The sequence below is a fragment of the Poeciliopsis prolifica genome, unplaced genomic scaffold, assembly GCF_027474105.1.
Source record: "Poeciliopsis prolifica strain line A6 unplaced genomic scaffold, Auburn_PproV2 SCAFFOLD010, whole genome shotgun sequence".
NCBI classification, from domain to species: domain Eukaryota; kingdom Metazoa; phylum Chordata; class Actinopteri; order Cyprinodontiformes; family Poeciliidae; genus Poeciliopsis; species Poeciliopsis prolifica.
In genome coordinates, this window is record NW_026562385.1 from 9,985,615 (window position 1) to 10,005,425 (window position 19,811).

General features: G+C 41.7%; 1 protein-coding gene across 2 annotated transcripts in view; it reads left to right on the top strand.

Annotated features, from left to right (window-relative positions):
* The window catches only part of LOC129363377 (glutamate receptor ionotropic, NMDA 2B-like), a 159,217-nt gene that overhangs the window by 28,385 nt on the left and 111,021 nt on the right, over nucleotides 1-19,811 (top strand). For both annotated transcript variants that reach the window (XM_055035460.1, XM_055035459.1), the window contains exon 4: nucleotides 18,669-19,298. In XM_055035460.1, the coding sequence (XP_054891435.1) occupies nucleotides 18,669-19,298 (630 nt within the window). The remainder of the gene's footprint in view (nucleotides 1-18,668; nucleotides 19,299-19,811) is intronic.

Consider the following 19,811-nt stretch of genomic DNA (forward strand, 5'->3'; position numbering starts at 1 on the left):
GTTCAAAATCTTGACATTTATATGCCGTCATTTCGGAGCAGTCTGTGCACCGGGGGCAAGCCGATCCCTCAGTTGGATCCTCTTTAGGTCGTAGTCCTGGCACTGGCTGGTCCTGAGCTCCTCCCAGTAACTGAATCGCTGTCCTTAAAGTTCCTGCTGATTAAATAACTATTGGATTCGGGTGCAATATTAATAGCAGCAATATCTTTACCCGTGAAGCCATTTTGATGGAAAGTAATGATGACAGCACATGTTTCTTTGGAGGTAACCACGGTCGACAAAAGAAGAATGATTTTAAGCAGCGTTCCTTTTTAAAGCGATCATTCTGCTTCTCTGACTCGATCAAAACGACAGCTGCCCCCATCCTCATTACCAGTTTCTCCTGAGATAATTGAAATGATGCCAGCAAGTCGTTTTGCTTAAGGGCTGAGCACGGTGCATATGGGTTTTTAGTGATGGGGTTAAGTTTCATTTATTTTTCAGTAATTGCATTTCATGCCATCAATTGTCGTAGCAACCCAGACCTGATGCGAGTTGCCACTGTAAAAAAATTACAATTTACTAAAATCTTTGTCCTCCTACATCACATTCAGTCATATGCCCTGACTCTGTGGTGTTTGCCTCTAAGAAAAAGCAAATTTTAACAGATCTTTTACAGTATAGGGTAAGTGAGTTAGCTGATAGGATGTATATTTTATATAAACCGCAGTAGATATCCCCCCCGTATACTATTGGTGGATTAGAAAAGCTGTCTCAGCTTTGTGGAGACTGGTCTCGCTGTGATGCCTCCCACCTCATGTAGTTGTTCACCTGTGTCAGTGTGTTTGTTCATGTCTGCTTCTATTCCTGCCAGATGTCTGCCGGTTAGCCGGCCGGTCTGTCTGACTGTCTCTTTGTGTATCTCAACGAACTGCTGCCTGTCGAACTGGCAGAACCGGGTGTCCGCGCGCGCCAATGTGTTGTGCCGCTGTCTCGGGGGCGCACATCTCTCTTGGGCTAAGCGTTGGATGGCATTAAATCCAGGAGACATCCGTTGGAGAGACACTCTTAGATGTCATTATCCCTGTGGGGAATCTCATCATCATCCTCCAGCTGAGCAGTGCTTCGACACAGCGGCCCGGGGAAGGCTGCAAGAGAGAGAGGGGAAGAGAGTGAAAGAGTCCTGCCAGCTTTGGGTAGGCAAGAAAATTGTAACGATCAAGTGAGAAGAAAAAAAAATGACACGAAAAATGGTTGCAGATGAAAAGTGGTCATGTGGGTGCTTATATAAAAAACAAGGGGAATAGCTGTGCTGACGTCTAAAACCTTAACCCTTCTGCAGCTTCTAATCAGAGGGAGTCTTCTCCAGGAATACTTGGGAATTAATTAAAAAATATGTAAAATTAGCAACTTGGCCGATAACTGAAAATGAAAGTCATCAGTCAGTATTCAGCCCAGGGTCGTAACGAGGAGATAGCTGTTTCTGTGAGCTTTCCAAGGTTGATACGAATTAGAGCGGTCTACGAAAGATTAAAGGCGGGCGAATTTACATAACCTCTTTTTCTGTTTAATGTAGTCACAGGGCTTTCTTGAATTTGTACAGTTATCATTTATTTAAATAATGATACATTATATTTCCTATATGTGAAAATTACTTTTTGCTTCTTTGATGAAATGCGTACTTGTGTACTTAAAGCTGCTGTGATCTTGCCGTTGGCTATGTGGGTTTAAGTGTGGAAATGAAGAGCATCACATCTTCTGTCACATCTTCCGTCACATCTTTGAATTGTTCACAATTTTATTTTTTTTCCATACCTGATGTTCTGGAAATTAGCAGAACATTAGGCCCAATTGGTCAAATTATTTGTTGAGTAACCAGAAAGAAAGTCATAGCATGTCGAATGGAGCGTCTCTGACCATGATGAAACTTCATCAGTGCACAGAGAGGGTCTGCATAGTGCAGCATGAGATTACTCAAAGAGTGTGTCATGAGTAGCACTTGGATGGATAAGTAGTATATCTACACTGGAGTGTTATTTATTAGGTTCAAACGCCACTTAAATGCTAAGGAGATACACAAAAATGGGATTGAGGTATATGAGATTCATACAGTTTAAAGTTTAAAGTACCCTTAGTGATTACAAAACAGGTGGTAAAAGCTAATGCAACATTTTTATATAAATGTCAAGCAGGACTTTAACTGTATTCTGATCAGTCAGGGCAGATTTAAGTGGCAGAAGTAAATAGTAGTTAAGCTAAACACACACAAAGCTCAGTCAGGACGACTCCTGATGTGTCATTTAATAAAGAATGACACCAAACATTAAAAAACGGTAGGTTTCATCGTTCATTTTGGTGTTAATCACTAGAAGAAATGGAATAAGACAATATTTTTTGCAGTCTAACACATGGGAAGTGTTCAGCATTAGATATTTCACCATATGTGTCACGAATCTATTGGGATGCAGGCCTAAGTGTCACAGATTAACTCTGCATTATATAGAGAGGGGACATATTGCATACTCACCCCTGGTTTGCTGGATGAAATCTGACTTTCCTGGGAGGATTTCTGAACTTAAATCCTCCTGTTGCTGTTTTTCTGGGAAGTCGGACAAAACGGCCTCCGAGTATGAAGACGACGTGCAATAAAACCAAGCCTGCACAAAGTCATAGACTTCACTTTAACAGCAGTTTTTTGTGACGTTATTATTACAAGATCTCATGGCATAAGGTCGAGTTACACCTCTATACAATACAGACTTCCATGTAACACACACAAATATCAGGTTTGGAGCCACATTATCTTCTGCTTTGAAACAAATCCGTCCAAAAATCAACTTGGAAATATTTCCTGGAAAATAGAGGCAGAAAAAGCAGTCTTTTTGTATCGTTCAGTTACACACATAAACTCACTTAGCCTGAGAGGGAGAGAGGGGGGAAAAAACACTTGCACACCTACTAATCCAAAAAAGCAGAATATCCTGGTGCCAAAAATAACAGCTTGGAATGAGATGGAGGGAGGAGGAGAGATTATTGTGGGTCTAATCTGTGAAAAAGATGACAATAAAACACATTAAAAGTGATTACAGGACTGTTATTGGAGGTTCGGTGGGATTTCAATGCACTGGGCTCTTTTCTGTCCCAAAACCTACCTTTGAACTGACTGCCGCATGACTCCACATGAAAGCATCTGAAGGGATGGACCGTAAGAGATAAAAAAAAGGAAAGGAAAAAAAATGCAAGAAAAGAGGAGAAGAAGAACAGAGTGAGGGGATTTTGGCAGTGAAGCCATAAATCACGGACAGGATTAAGCGTCCCTTCTGCGTGGTAGAGGAGGTGTAAATAGAAAAATATGTCCCAGAGTGAGATTCCAGAGACCTGCCTCTTATCTCTCCAAGTGTTGTCAAAACACATTTTTCAGTCTCGAGTATCTCTGTGTCTTTGTGTCTGTAAGATAGCCGACACCCGACACCCGACAGCTGCAAGATCGTTGCCGTCAACCGCAGATGCTCACGCGGACAGCAAACAAAGTCAACCTGTAATCAGACAAAGATGCGTCCGCTATGGCGTGTAGCCGCTGGCATGATGGACCCAGTAAGAACCAGCAAGTTAGTCATACATCATCCCTGTGTCTGTCTCTCAGTGGCAGAACCAGCCACATCATCATCAAACAGCTGCGGGCAATTGTACCTATTCAACAGCTGCTGCATTTCGCAAAATGATGACAAAATGGCTCGCATCGCTACTGTCTCTGCCCAGTAAATTAGCCGAGGGAGTCTGGGGCCCGGGCCACGCCGTGTTCTTCCCAACACAATGCGCCGTTTCCTTTGGGATTATCTCCGGCTCGTCTTGTGGAGCACTCGCACAGCTTTCCGGCTGAAGCTCTGCCAGGAGTGGCTGCTGGGATTGCAGGCTGCATATCTACATTATAGCTAATCTATGGCGATCAATATTTAATATCAAAGTGGCCATCTCGCTGAATTCAATTCATGCAAGACGAGTCCCTGTCTCTTCACACCCAAGCAACTAAAATCTCATCAAAGAAGAGACCGTTACTTTTACAGCTGTCGATGTCGAGGCGTAGGCAATCAAAAGCGATTGCTCAGTTTCTTACCTGCATGATGGACGCTGAGAGAAAATGGAATGGCAACAAATGATCAAAAAAGCCAAACGAAATATAGGGACCTTTACAAATACAGAACATCACACAGTAACAGTTACTTTTATATGCACAAATGTGCTCAAGTGTGACAACAAGAATGAGAAGAAGCAGCCGGAAAAATCTTTCGAACTGTTAAGATTGACTGAATTCAAAGTAGACAAAAACTGAAATGTACAATCCAGATACAAAAACACCAAACTTACAGTTTGGTATCAACCTTTGTCTTTTGGGTCTTGGTCATGAAATGCAGAACAACAGGAAGGGAAATCAAGTCAATGCCGTCACCCTGCATTTCTTTTGACACAAAACAACACTCAAAAAAGTAGACAGAAACCGAATCCACTCTTGAAACCGAGAGCTTCTACATACAGCAACGAAAGCTTTGCATGTTGAGAAAGTCTCTTTAAAATTGAAAACGTTACCCTCCAATTTGAACTAAAAAGTGTCCTGAAGGCCTACAGAAAGTTTGATTCAGAGCAAAACTGACTGATGACGTTCTGATGAAAATGGAACAAAATATTAAGTATTTTATGTAACACAACTGATTGTTGTATACAACTGAATAACTTCTCTAACGGTGAAAACAAAAAGTAAACAGGCTTCAAAATCTTAGGCACTTTCGCCCATCGGGCTTGTTTTGGTAACTGTCTGCTAGGGTTATCAGGCCTGGCAAAGTCTGTATGAAAAACCACAAACTAATACGCAAAATGACACGCGTTGTCAAAGATGTCAAATTAATACACAGACTGTCTTGCCGTAAGCGAGCTACTCTGCAGTCACTATTATTTGAGCTTCTCAAACTGTACCACAATGAACTTAACACTCGATGATCTACTGACTTGAAAACAAGTAGGCGGATCATCAGGACCAGTTATTCCTGCGTTGCTTTGGTGTGGATTGCTTTACACACTATCTTAATCTAGTTATTGTCTTTTTTTGCTTGAAAAACAAAACAAAGCACACACACACAAGATTCAGAGTGATGATGTATTCCTTGAGTGACTACATCAGTCCACTGAGGTATGAAATGTCAATCAGGACTGTTCATGTGTTTTTGGTACTTCCTAAGATGTATTTAACAGATAAGCAATCTAAAAACATCCATCCAGCCATTGCTTCTTCGTGCAACGTTACATGTGTTAGTACGACTGCATGTACCAACATGCAAACTCGACCTGGTTGAATGACAAGCCAGTTTGCGAATGATTCAGCACCACAAAGATGTTTTGAGGCTCGCAGCATGTACTGCAATTACCTCAAGAAAGGAGAGGCTTGAACAAAGTCTAACATCAGCTCAGAAGGCGATGCTTTGTCTTGTTTATTGCACAGAATCCTATACTAGGGGGTATTAAGGAGTGGATTGTAAGTTCATAAAACCTTGTCCTCAGAGAGAATAATTGACCAAGTGGGGCACTTATGTGCATTAAAGACGGGATGCCTACAAACAGTTAACGGTCTTGTTAAGATGGGTTTTTTAAAACAGCTGAACAACTTGAATATTTACAAGTTTTGATCCTTTCTTCCTCTTTGCATTGAAGAGATTTCTGGCAGCAGACCAGAATGAATTTATAACCTCGTAATCTTATCAATTCATTATGGAGAGCCACTTCGTGCTGTCTTGTAATTGAGGAGGGCAGCGTCATTTGTCTAAGGGCTGGTGTTACGTTGCATCCATCAAGTCAGAATCACTACCATCAGTAAACACTTGGGCTGTCTGCCAGTGAGGATGGGTCGACGTCAGCTTTCATATTTAGTCCTTAAAAGGTTCCAGGAATTTTTCGGAGTCATAACTTATTAAGGAGTGGATGTATCAATGTAGAACTGGCATGAAACTGTCTGTGCACCAAAGCAACGGCTTTTTGTTATTTTTTTAAAAAAATCAACATTATTTATTTACAAATGTTTATACTTTTGTTGCCTTAGTTAATGTGAAAATTAGATGTCTGGTTTAGATTTTTCTTTGTTTCAGAGGAAATAGGTGCCCTGTGTAATGCATAGAAGCAAAACTTTCAAAGTAACCTTTGTGGATGAAGACAAATGCGAAACAAATATCTGACTCAAAATCAGAAATGTGCTCTAATATATCACCTCTCACAGACGACCTCTAGATAAAAAAATATCTGCTAAGCAAAGCATGAAGGGGCTTTCTGAATGGGGAGGGAAATCTCTCTGTTCACCCGGGACTCTTCCCGAAAGCTATGGCTGTAAGGCAGAGGTGGTGACAAATAGGGGAGCAGAACACCTGCAAGGGACAGCAGGACCGAACCCAACAGGTTACACACACACACACACACACGCACGCACACACACGCACACTCTGTTGGCTTATAAATAAAGTATATAATGTATGCAAAGGCGTAATCACAGAGCTTTCGTATAGGAAGTGATTGTGTCCCTGCTGCTTTTCCCCTGGGATAATTGTCCCATATGTAAAAATAATCCGTGTTTGTAATTATTCATATAATTCAGATGCAAAAATACTACATAAGTGGCAAAATGTGTCGACTTTCTGTTCTTCACATCCATCTGGATATGGGTTTCAGAATGCTCTAGTACAAGACAGAGATGCACTGATCAGAATCTTCCAGACAAAACTTAGTTTTTATGAAGTTTTACAAAGCTGATTCGGCTTCTACCTACTTAAACTTTTTCTTTAAAAACGTAGCATTGTGTGCATTAGCGAGGTTAGCATTACTAAAAAAGGCATCACTAAAAGGTAAACACTATTTCACTCCACGCAGAAGACAATTAGCTCATAGCAAAGTTAGCATTAATTAGACAAAAGGCATGACCAAAAGGTAAACAGCATTTCTTTCACACCGTAGAGAGTTGTTGCCTCCATCATCATCTATAGAAATGGTGTGTTCACTTACTGGAGTAAAGATTGGATTTTTTGGCTTCCACTGTGCTCGTCACAGGTTCGGGCCAATCAAGCTAAAAACTGGCACAAATCTGGACAGCATCCCAGATTCTTCACATTTTAGTTGCAGGTTTCTCTATCCAGCAGCACTCAGTCCAAACATTATAAAATGAATCGCACTTCAAGCTACATTTAATATTTAAGCCTTAAGATACGAACCAAGGTTTGAGTTTGGAGCTTTTGTAGGCCCTCTTTTTTTTATTTATTTATTTATTTATTTTTTTAGTGTTTCTTCTTTCCCTCCACCCACCACTGTGCCACAGACTGTGTGTGACTTATCAAGCGCCCCCATGTCTGGCTGTTGTGTGGTCAAAGGGGTTGTCCAGGTAACGTTTTCTTTCCTCACTTGTCAGCGGTTGTTCTCTGGGTCAGAACAAAGTGTCGCCTGAGGATTTTGTCCTTGAGTCCCACTGAATATAACAGCGAAAAAAAATCCAGGATTTGGACAGCATGTTCAAACGAATTAGTCACTTTTCACAGTCTGACTCAAGACGGAGGCTTAAAGGGATACTCCGGGATTTTTTAAGTAGCTTATGTGAAAAGGCTATGAGGAGGTAATATCTTAATTGGAGCAGATAACTCTCATGGCATCTTGATCCCCAAATTCAACTGGAAACCTTTTAAATTTGGATTTTTGAAAAGTAATGGCATTTTTCCTGCGCCCAGATCAAATTTAAATTTGGTGGCCTGACACTTTAGAGGAAGTGCCTGCTTGACCTCTTATGCGCACACAGTTTGTTGTACAACCTGCATCCATTAACGAGTTAATCAACAGTTAACCTGCTCACTCACAATCATAAGTTGTTCGTCTTATTGGTTTTCTAACTTTACCACAGGATGTTTGTCACAAGGCTCAGTTAAAGTTAAATTATATGCGAAAATGACTCTCCTGGTGTCGTGATGTTGTTTACAGCCCAAATTAGATGGTCCCAGATTGCAGTTATGTTCATGCTATTTTTGAATCATGAAAATGTCTGTTATGTTGTTATTAAATGCACATTTATTTACAATGGGTATTTAAATGTGCCACCAATCACTTTCCTGTTTAAAGCATGTTCTGAGAATGCAACATGTAAAAGTTTTCAGCAACACTAATCAAACTTACATAAAAGTAAGGTACTGTAAAACCTAGTAAAAAAAATCTATTAAAGCTTTGTGAAAATTTTTAGATTGCTTTATTTTATATCGGTGTCTGTATCCAGGAACTTTTTAGTGCCTGCTGAAGTCTGTCAAATTTCTTATTGGACGATTCTGAAATTTTTGAGTGAGGTTCTGTTCATATATTATAAACTTAAATATCCTCGCTGCAGTGGATCACTCTCCTAGCATCTTAATATGAATCCAGATGATGTGTTATGCAAATTATGCATTAATACATGCAAGGAAAATCGCCTTGAAGAAGCTAATATATACAATCTACTGCCTTTCTTATCTCAGCTCTTAGGGTTGCAGCCAATCAGACCTGAGGAAAATGAAAAGTGCTCATTGATTGGCTGCTTTGTGAATGGCAGCCAATAATACTGAATATGCAGGGGGTCCGATGAGGAAGTCACTTAGACGTAAGACTCTAAAGATATTCGGTTTTCAGTATGTAGCACATCAACTCCAACCTCCATGTCCCCTGTAAATTAAATCATCATTAGCTTGAGTGTTAAAAATAAAATAAAAAATTCAGCTGTTATCAGTCTCCAGAGCCAGCTGATATAGATTTATGCTAAATGAAGACAGAAAGAGCATTATAAGGTAAGATAATAGCTGCTAATAACCTTTTAAATAGCTCCTTAACAATCAGTTACCGCTTTGATGTCCTTCAGTCCGGTTCTGTGCTGAGATGGCCCTCGTCAAAATGTTCAGTGACATTCACCTAAATACCTTGGAGCTCAGAGAACAGACTTTAAAAAACACTTATTTTAGTTTATAAATCACTAAAAAGCTCAGTGCCAAAATACATTAAAGACCTGTTGTTGTATTTACAATCAGACCTCTTCAGGGTGACGGAGAAGCAAAATTCAGCTTTTATGCAACATAAATCTGGACCAAACTTCCAGAAAATTACGCTGAAACACTGAGTAGCTTTAAATTAAGGCTGAAAACTCACCTGTTTATTGTGAGACGTTTGAACTGCCTATACAAATAAACGTAACTTTTATCAGCATCCACACTTTGAAATACGCTTCAAAGTTACATTTGAGGTTTCTGCTCATTCTTCAAAATCCCTACAGTGAAACGACAAAGTGACAAAAGAGTCAGACTTCTAAGTAGGCTCAAGTGTGCGTGGGTTTGACAGAAGGCCTGGTCTGTACTCTGCTGCTGCAGCAGCTGACATGTCAGCCGCTCATCGACACACGGTTGCTTGAATTAAAAGGGGGGGGGAAACTGTCATCCGAGCACAACTGACTTAGAAATATTCCAGAGAGGTGTGGGAAGGCCGGCGCGACGTCGTCCTCTGCTGTTTTCCGAAATATCAAACCAGACAATCCGCATGAAGAATTAACAGTCTCCTTTGTCCTGCAAATAACGCCATCGACAAACCTGACACTTACCACATAATGAGAAGAGGGTGATGAGAGAGTGCGAGCACAAGAGAGAGATAAGTGGGAAAACTGAGTGCTGGTATTGTTCAGGCGCAAAATGACGCAGGAGTGAAAGAAAGAGCTCGAAAGTGTGGAGGAAGGAAGAAAGAAAGAAAGGCAGGACAGACGGGGACGTCCTCCTCAATGGTCCCTTCTTTCTGGAAACGGTGACCATCGTACCCACCGATTAGCCCTGGAGACCCGGCGAACATGTGACTGCAAACCTTGGCTGGCCCTGCGCTGGTGTGGACGGGAGGCGGGAGTGGCGAGTGGCTGCATCAGTACACCGTGTACAGACACATGTCCAAACACATAATCACACACACACACGCGCGCACACACCTTCCACCTCCACAGCAGACTGCACAGTCAGTCCCACATGAATATTTATCCGAACACTTCACGGACTCGCTCCTCAGACCAACGCCGCTTTCATAATCTCAAGTATCACAGGCTTGGCAGCGGGTCTGGCGTCCAGCTGATTTCTGTCTCCGTCTGTACGCTGCGCGGTGACCCAAGATGTTGCCTGGCCCAATCTCCACAGGAGCCGGGGCTTGCCCATGGGGTAAAGTCATCCCTCACTCGGATGAATGTTTAATACTGACACAACCTGCTCTGAAAATGTTTACATTGGGAAAGATTAAAGTCAGAAGTGCTCCAAAGACACAGGAAAAAAAAAGGTTTTTAAAATTGTAGTAAAGATGTTATAACTCAGGTTATAACATTATATATTGTCTTTTAGTTGCATCTTGTGTTAGAAAGCTCCAAAAGTGGATGCTAACTTTAGCATCATTAGCAGCCAGTGTCTGTATTCTCACTGTGCTTCCTAAATCATTGATAACCGATCAACCAGAGTGCCTAGAATATACAATGCAAGACATGTGGACATGGTCTGACATGTCAAGGTCTACCACAGAGTGCTGCTCTCTTCCACCAACTTCTCCATGGAAATCTAAAAAGATTTTCACCTAATTTCAAATTTCCTCTCCCCTCTACGTTACAGTTCATGCTGGGACCGCCACAGATTATATAAGTGCTCAAGCTCCATGTTTCTGTTTGCTTTCACGTGAGCAAAAAGGAAGAAAAAAAAACAACAACATAAATTTGGTCTCTGAAAAGGTGCTAGAGAGAGCAGACTGCTTTTGGCACTGGTCACTGCCTTTCAGACTGAATTCATCAACTATAAACACACATTTACATGGCACGGCCAGGGCACAAACCTGTCAGGCTGTAAAGCTTCCTGTGCGGCGTAGATTAATCACAGTGAGAGCAGAATATGTTGTAATTGGAAAGGAGTTGCGTTGGGAACCATATATTAAATGCGAAGCTCAAACAAAAGGCCCGTTTGTTCACCTGTAAAGCGAGACGCTGTTTTTGATTTACTGGAAAGCCGATTTTCAGCCAATCTGTTTCAAACAGGAGAGAGAGAGAAAAAAAAGATCAGTGCAAAACACAGCAAAGGAGTTGTTTGTGTGCCATGCTTCATATCCTCATTTCCGCCACAGCACTATGACCCATATTGTGTCTGAAGTAAATTAATTACTGTTTCCTTCTTTATTGCGCATTTGGGCTTATTTGGACCCCTTTTGTTTGCTAGGCCTGCCAAGCTTCCCAAATCACCATCTTTTAACCTAATTGGCTTATGGCATGTGACATCTGGTCATTTCCTCGAGTAGGTCATACGAAGGCAGCAGATTTAGTTATATCTAACAAGGAAATAATCCTGCGGGATCAGTACAATCCCCCCGCCGCACCATCAAATTAAAATAGGAATTCATACTGTAGCCTGCAACATCATAAAACTCCTGTCAGGAAACATGAGTAATACTGATTAGCCGTTCGTGAGATATTACCCCGACAAGCACCACTTACCTGAGCGCTGCTTCGGAGCGAGCATGCTCACTCCATGGTAACAGCAGAGTGGCAGCAGCATCCACCCCCAGCAGGGACAAAGCGCTCAGACACAATTAAAACGCTGGTCCTTTGACACATAACGGCGTTTGTTCTGTGGCCACGTGTTGTACTACACTTGGATTTTTTTGTTCCAGTTTGAAGGTGCTTGCTTCCTGAAGCTCAATCTTTTGTGTGTTTTCAATTCTGTAAAAGCTTTAAAAACTCGTGTAATCATTTCTTCAGCTTTTTCTCTTTATGTTCCCAGCTTGTGGTTCATGATTGCTAAAATAATTTCAATGTCCACAATCAAACATTTGTTAAAAAAAAATAACAAAAGATGGGGGTGGGAGAAACAGTGTAGTTTAGAACAAGGCATATATTCAGAATGCTAAAGTTAAGCATCACAGATTATTCGTGAAGCGGTGCTAAAATCTCCAATATATAATTTAAATATTTTGATTAGAATTTGTCCAGTGAGGTGTTACAATTAAAGAGAAATGTCTCAAAGTACCACCTTGGAGCTGTAACAAACCCTTCTACATGTGACAATAACTATGAATAATAGTAATTTAGAAAATTCTGGCAGTAAATTTTGACATTGCCATGCACGAGCGCTCCCTTTTCTCCAGTGTTTCTTGAAAAAGTGAATGAGTGAATGGAAAAAGGCAAGAGATTCACTTTTCTACTCCACCCTCCATCCATCACACAGCACATTCTGAAAGTCTGCCTTCTGTTTTTAACGCAAACATGTCACTTTAAGCAAACGCTCCAAATGTGACGGGGAGTGGAAATAATCTGTGTAATCTGTTTGGCTCAGACACTGAAATATCATATTTCTAGTGCAGCTAATTATTGTACATCTGTGGACCTGAGCAGCCATTTTATGCTAATAGTAAACGTAAAATTAAAAACCACAATTAAACAAAGCATTTTTTCAAGTGTGAGAAACTTTATGCTCACAAACATCACTTTTCTGGCCTCCCTGTAGCACAAATAATGCTATGTCCCATCTTCACTCCATATTTACTATGTTACCAGTACATAATGTGTGCCAAGAAAACAATTGTTTTTCCATCTGTAACATTGGCTGCAGTTGGCAGTTCTTTTCAGAGGGACATAGCTCCTATATTGATACGTGTCCTCTAAGATATTCTTTCCTCAACTGGTTTCTTTTTTTGCTGGCATGCCGCTGATTTCTGCTCCTGTCGTATATTTGTGTGGTATAGCTCATGTCAACACTCGCATCTACCAGAGGCGGACTTAACCATTACATAAGGGAATTGCCAATGGCACCAGGATGACATTAGGGTAGGTCTGTGATTTCAATTCTGACGAGTGAGAATGGTATTTTGACTAGAGGGAATGTTATCAATCACCTTCAAATGGCACGAGACACAGGGCTGCAGTTTACTAACGTCACAACAACCTCTCTGAAAGTACAATAAGGTACAATAACTTATAAACCTGGGCAAAAGTCAAATAAGGTGAGTTATTTTTCATTCAGTTTATTGATATAGCAGCAATTCATTTCATGGTATTTTTTTAAAGCAGTCATTTCAATTCAATCACGTACATCCCAGTTCTTCTCAGCTATCAAACAGTGTAGTGTAAGTTCAATTTATTATTCAAATTGGTTGAAAAAAACATCTTCTTTCTAAGAAGATCCAGCAGGTTGAATCGAATCTACTGAGTTGCGGCATTTGGACTTTCTGACTTTGCAGCAATCCCTTGTGCATGTAGCGACGGAGTAGAGGAGCGCTCTGTGTTAGCAAGCAGAAACCTCACGCAGCACCAGGCTCAGTGTGAACGGGCGTCTGGAGGCTGAGGATAGAGAGCATAGACAGAAAAACTAAACAAAAGCACTGATCTAGAAGAACTTTCTATGTTAGAGAAAAGGAAGACATTACTGGCAATACATCTTTTAGGCTTAAGCAGCTTCATCTAGGAGAGAATGCTGTATATATGATCGTCAAAAATGTTTGACTACATATAAATGTAGTTAAACACAGAATCCAAAAGACTATTTAGCTGATTTTGGAAAAAAATTTTTTAAAAAAGTACATTAAGAGGTCTTAATGTAGTATAAATCAAGAACTTCAAGATGTCTTTGCTCTTATAGAGACTTTGAGATTGCAAATGCGAGTTAAACTAGATAAACTTCTTATTCGCAGCAGTCAGAAACAATCAGCTGAAAGTAGGTCTTAGAGAAATAGCGGTTAAAAAATAATGACAAAATAGGGAACTGGAGGGCCGGAAGCCTATCTTTCGCCTTGGGCTCCAATATGACTGAATCTGCCTCTGGCCTCTACAGTAGCCGCAGTGAGAGGTACTCACTGTTCTGTTTTACAGCAATTCGCAGTGCTTTGAAAACTCTTCCTTCATAATAAATGAACTGCTTTGTTTTTACATCGTTTCTAATTTTTTTTGACAAAACGCTGTTTTGACTTGTCCTAAAAAGCTTTTTTTTTTTTGCATCTACTGATGGCTTCGGTCTCTCGGCAGGAATGTTACCTTTTGTTCCCAATATGTTTGTGTAAAAGGTGGTAACTGCTCCATGCCTTAGGCCCACTTCAGTTCTTAAAGGGAAAACGGCTCTTTGTGAAAGGTGCAAAATCGTCGTCGTCTTATATGAGCCTTTCCTAACAGTGGTGTTGGTTTAACAAAAGGATTTATTATCGAGCATGGAGAAACAAGGCTTCATTTCGTTGGATATCACTGCCTCCATGTCCCAACGGGACATACTGACTTGGGAAATTTGGAAAAGAAATTAGTGTTTTAAGTAGGACTAGCCCCAGTTAGATGGTCTGCCTCTAACTACTCTTGTACTCTTCTTCCCCTCATTTAAATAGGACACACATACATTCTGGAAGCTGATGGGATGAAATCAGCTCATTTGGGTTATTTTGCTAAGCCTTTCTTGGGTCAAACATGAACTGATCTAACCCATTTCTACAGCTGCTTTAATGTTGCAGGATAAATAACCATGCACAAAGTCACACCCAGGGGCAAGTTACAGTTGCCAATTAACCAAACTTTCATGTTTTGGTACTGTGGGAGACACCCACAATGCAAACGACGGGATTTAAACTTTCTTGCTGCGAGGCAGCAATTCAGACTCAATATAAAACACTGCACAAAATATGGTTTGAAAAAACTGACTTGACGACATGTTCTTTGGTATAAGTGTGAATAATTAACAAAGGTTGTAGTAACTACTTAGCAGATTGAAGGCTAATGGGCTAATGTGAACCAAACTTGATCTCAAGACCAAAGTCATTAGCACAACTCACTGACATGAACATCATTATAAAGCATTTCACCATCTTACCTCCTTTTATTCCTTCACGTGGAGGAGAAGTCTGGTAATATAAAATGTGTTGATCCTTATATTGAGCAAAAAAAATCAAAATATCTCCAGAGTACTCTCTTACTCTGTAAACGAAAAGCATGCACATAAATTATCATGAAAGCTATTTCTAACTTTCAATTGCATCTGGACTTTTGCTCTGGCTGATCATGCATGAGCGTCAAAAATGTTTGACTGCATATAAACACAGAATCCAAAAGACTATTTAGCTGATTTTGGAAAAAAAAAATTAAAAACCTACCCACAATCAACTAAATGATTGTTTTAAATCTTCAACAGTAAGCCCAAACTGTGTTTCAAACTGGATAAAAAAAAAAAGATAAGATAATATTTGGGCTATGTTTGGATTATCATTGAAAATTCCTGAAACTGGAATTTCCCCCAACATTAAATTTACAAGCCAATAGAAAAATCATCATACAAGTTATTGGAGCACTGAGCCGTAGGGTTCAAAATGGTAGTTTGTGGAGCATGACACAATCCTTATTCAAGCTTGTTCTATATACCTATATAGAATATTGATATTCTTATATATCTATTTTATCTGATGTTTGGGTAAAATTTCTCAATTTCTCTTCCAGCAGTATAAATCCAGAACTTCTGTTCAAAATAAGGTGTGCAATATTCATTCTTGTTGCACCAATGTCATCAATTTAAGTTGTTTTCTTTTTTAAGGCAGAAAATGTTGCGTAAGCCCGGGTACCTGCACGGTCTTAAGTCCGAAGAAACTGCAGTGCACATTTGTGTAACTGATATGGCTGCTATGTTCCCTGTGTGGGTAATGGGGCAAATGGCAGGTTCCCTGGTGGGAAAATGGGGTCATTTAGTGTCATAACATCAACTGTGCAATGTACAGGTGAATACATGCCCTTTGTGTTCCTTCATGAGCCATTCTTCCAGTCGCTGTGGGACCTTTTTAATGGCTGCATCTCTCTGAATGATCATTGAAATTACACAGTATGTTGGCTAATATAATCTGTAAGAGGGTGGCGTCGAGTGCCAGGGTGTGTGTGTGTGTGTGTGTGTGTGTGTGTGGCTGCCGGGTGCTGAGTACTTGTGTCAGAGGCAGCGAAAGGCAGAACAAGATGGTAATTTTGCTGCTAGAGGATGCATGAAAAGCAGCATTTCTGTGTCTGTTTATCTGTAAAAATCTGTCCAAAATCTTTGTGTGTGTGGCGGGAACTTTGGTTTAAGTACATCCACTTCAGCGATGCACAGCAGAGTGAGTGCACTCTAGACTGTATTGCCACATTTACGCGATCAGTGCTCATTACAAAGCGCCGGCGCATGCTGGTGGGTATGTGTATATCTCGGTGTCCATCAGCTGTCTTGTATATGTAGGCCTATTTTAATTGTTGCCATGGAAACAGAGTGCTGCCAGTGAAGTCCAGATTCAAAGAGGCCAAATCTTTCTCTCTCCGTCTCACTCTGTAATTCTCCTTGCTGTCTTCCTCGTTCCCTCCATCCTTCTCGTTGCATTTCTCTTCCCTTTCCTCTCCTGTGCTCCAGTCTGCACTACCTCCCTCTTGTTGCTTCCCTCTCCCCAATCCCCACTTCATGTCCTTGTGCCTCCTATTATCTCTCCCTCCTTCTTTCCCTCCCACCTCTCCACCCTTCCTGCGGAGTGGTGTGCAATTGAATATTAACACAGGGACCTGTAATTAGAGCTGACGAACCTCCAGCAATTAGTTTTCCCCTAAGAAGTTGTTCTGTCATCTCCGCATGCGTCCCTTTATCCCCGCCTCAATCTTCTTCTTGCTTTTTCCTCCCTCTTTGTCATTCCTCGGCTTATCAGCTGTCAGCTTCACGCGGTGGATATTGTCTGAGCGTTTTTGTTTGCCACTGTAACTTCCATCTGCCTCGTTAGCTGCATTCATTTGCGAGTTAGACCCACGATGCGCCGCTCAAGTTTATGAGCTGCTACATCCACATCTTCCCTGGTATCATCTGCCCACGAAAGTGAGGCAAACATCTATTCCACCTACACCCACTCTGGCTATATGCGAACAAACTCAGGGGGATGAACGCCCTCCCACTCAGCCGCATGTAAACATACAGTAACAAACAATCTTCTAAGAGAGCTGCTTCATGTGCAGCTTTGTGTCTCCTTTTCCTGCCAATATGTCCGATCTTTCCACAAAACCGTTTTCCCAGCAGCACTTTCCAGCTCATTTAGGAAAACAGCAAGGTATCCCTTACCAGGAAGTATATAAAGTGCCTCCAGTTTTTTGTTGGTTTGCCCCTGGGTCTCTCCCCAGTGACATGCCTTGCAAATCTCCAATGGGTTCTTGGAGGTATCCAGATCGGATGGTAGAATAAAAAATGCTTTTCTTTTTAGTTTTATTCTTTCTTCACCACGACAAACCAGAGCTGGAATCATATTGTTGCTGACAACTCTGTCAAATCTCTGTCCATTGGCAGATCTACCCTACCATCACTCATAAAGAAGAGTGATGGCAGGATAGACCATCAAGACACTTAAGACCGAAATCACCCTCAACCTTAGGACCAGGCAGCCTTTCTCCAGATCAAACCCTTGTGGGTCAGATACAGAGGCTCTGCTTCTCCTTCTTGTCCCTTCACGCTTGTTTGGGATCCGTTCCAGTTCCTGACATAGATTATGACTTGAGGATGTCAACAGGAAGACATCATCATCTAACACCCAGAGGTTACCAAACCAGACATTTCTTCTCCACAGCTATGCTGAGATCCTTGCCTTAAACACCACAAACTGGAATCACTGCTCTGAGAACAAGCTTGAGTATTGATTGGGAATGTCAACAGAGCTCTTTCTCTGGCTATACACACGCATTCCTGGCACCCTGCGGTCCAACAGAACCCCCTCAAAATGACCATGACTGGCTCGATGACTCCACAGCAAGAAAGATCACACAGTGTTTCTCTTGAATCCGAAGTTTCATTGTCATTTTCCGTTTTGCTCTGCCCACTGCTCATCGTCTCACCAGGCCCTCCCACCCATCTGCATTCCCACTATTAAGAAACTCTATAAAAAAGCACAGAAAAAGAGGGAGTCAGTCAGTGAGAGCAAGGTACGGTCAAGTAGAACGAACGAGTGTTGCTCACCCCTCCCTAAGAATGAAGGGAGGGGTGAGCAGCAGAAGAGTGTTAAACTAGGCCAACAGGGGCTGACGGAGGGAGAGGGCAGCTTTCATTTCAAAGCCTTGTGAATTGTCCAGAGCGCCTCTACCGTCAATCACTTAATTAGTTTCAGCATCAGTCAGTATGTCTGTGTCTCGGGTTGCTGTGTCACTCATCTTGCTCCAGACAGTTTGTCAGTTAGCCCGAGTCGGCGTTTAGTCGTCTTTCCCTCCATCTGCCCTTCCTGTCATACTTGCTTCATTTTTTTCCTTCCCCTACATCCCTTCTCGCTGTTGCTCTCTCCTTTGCATCCCTCTGTTCTCCCATCCAATCAAGAGACCAGCATCTTATCTGTAACATATACTGTAACCAGATTCTGCATACATTCTTGGTTGACATTGTTTTCTGTATTGTCGCTTTGATTTTTAAGTGTCAAGCTTGACTTCTTCGATGTACAAAGATCGAACTTAGAACAAGTGTCTCCCTTTCTTTTCATTACTCCAACTCTCCAAATCTTTGAGCTTATAGATATGATTTGAAACACAAGACGGATGTAACATTTGAGCTTTTTGTTGAAATAAATTGAATTACGACTCTATGCTAACTTCTGATTCTTTCTCTTCAACACCTTCCTTCCTCTCTCCCTTACTCCCTGCTCATTTCCTGTCTTTCCAGGTATTTCTCTCCCGCTCCTACATTATGCCTCTTCGTGGACGCTGCAGCTCCTCCCTGCCTCACCGACATGCTGGGGCTCATTTCTCCCCCCGAATGGTTGCTCAGGTGCAACATGGGGCTCGGACCCTTTATCCACCTCCATCGATTCACCGCACCACAGGCACGCCTTTATGCCTGCCTCTCCTTTTTCTGCTGCTCTGTCTTCTCCACCTACCCCCAGCCTGTCACTCACGGAGAGAAAAGGGCGGAGGAGGCGGTGGCGGCCATTACATGCCCATCCCACAGCCCCCTCCTCACCACATGGCCCTGCCTAACATCCTGCGGGGCCTGAGCATCGCTGTCGTACTGGTGGGGAACTCCAGCGAGGTGGCGTTGGCAGGGGCCAGAGAGAAGGAGGACTTTCTCCACATTGCTCCGAACGTGGAGGTGCTGACCATGAATGAAACGGACCCCAAAAGCATTATAAAGAGCATCTGTGACCTGATGACAGAGCACTGGCTGCAGGGTGTCGTGTTTGGGGACGACACAGACCAGGAGGCCATCGCGCAGATCCTGGACTTCATCTCAGCCCAAACCCACATTCCCATCCTCGGAGTACGTGGAGGCTCTTCGATGATCATGGCCGCCAAGGTAGGACTCAAGAGAGATTGCAGGAAACCAAACGCTTCTAGAATTTGCAGAAACGTTTTAAGGAATAATGGACAGGTCATTTGAACATTAGAAAATGAATAAACTTCAGTTTTCCAATTATTCTGTCCTGCTTTTATGCAAAATGCCCTACAGATTTCACTTTTCATGGACTGCTGTTAGTCCAGCATAACCTTAATAGACGTGATTACCCCACCAACCTCTGCATCCATACTGCTGAAAGTGCAATTTAAGCACAATCACCACTCTTGGTACTTTTGCCGCCTTTATTGGTACATTGGTATAAATTATTTTCTAAGGTAAATACTATTTTTTTTCTGTGATTAAATATATACCAGTGAACCAAAACAGATAACTAGTGGCTACATGTATTGGTTCATTTGCCTCTGAAGCTCAGCGTGTTCATATGCGTATCTGCAGATTACTTCTGTTTTTGGTTTTTTGTTAAACAAATGCAAATTTAAGTGTTGTGCGGTCTGTTTGTATGTTTGTTTG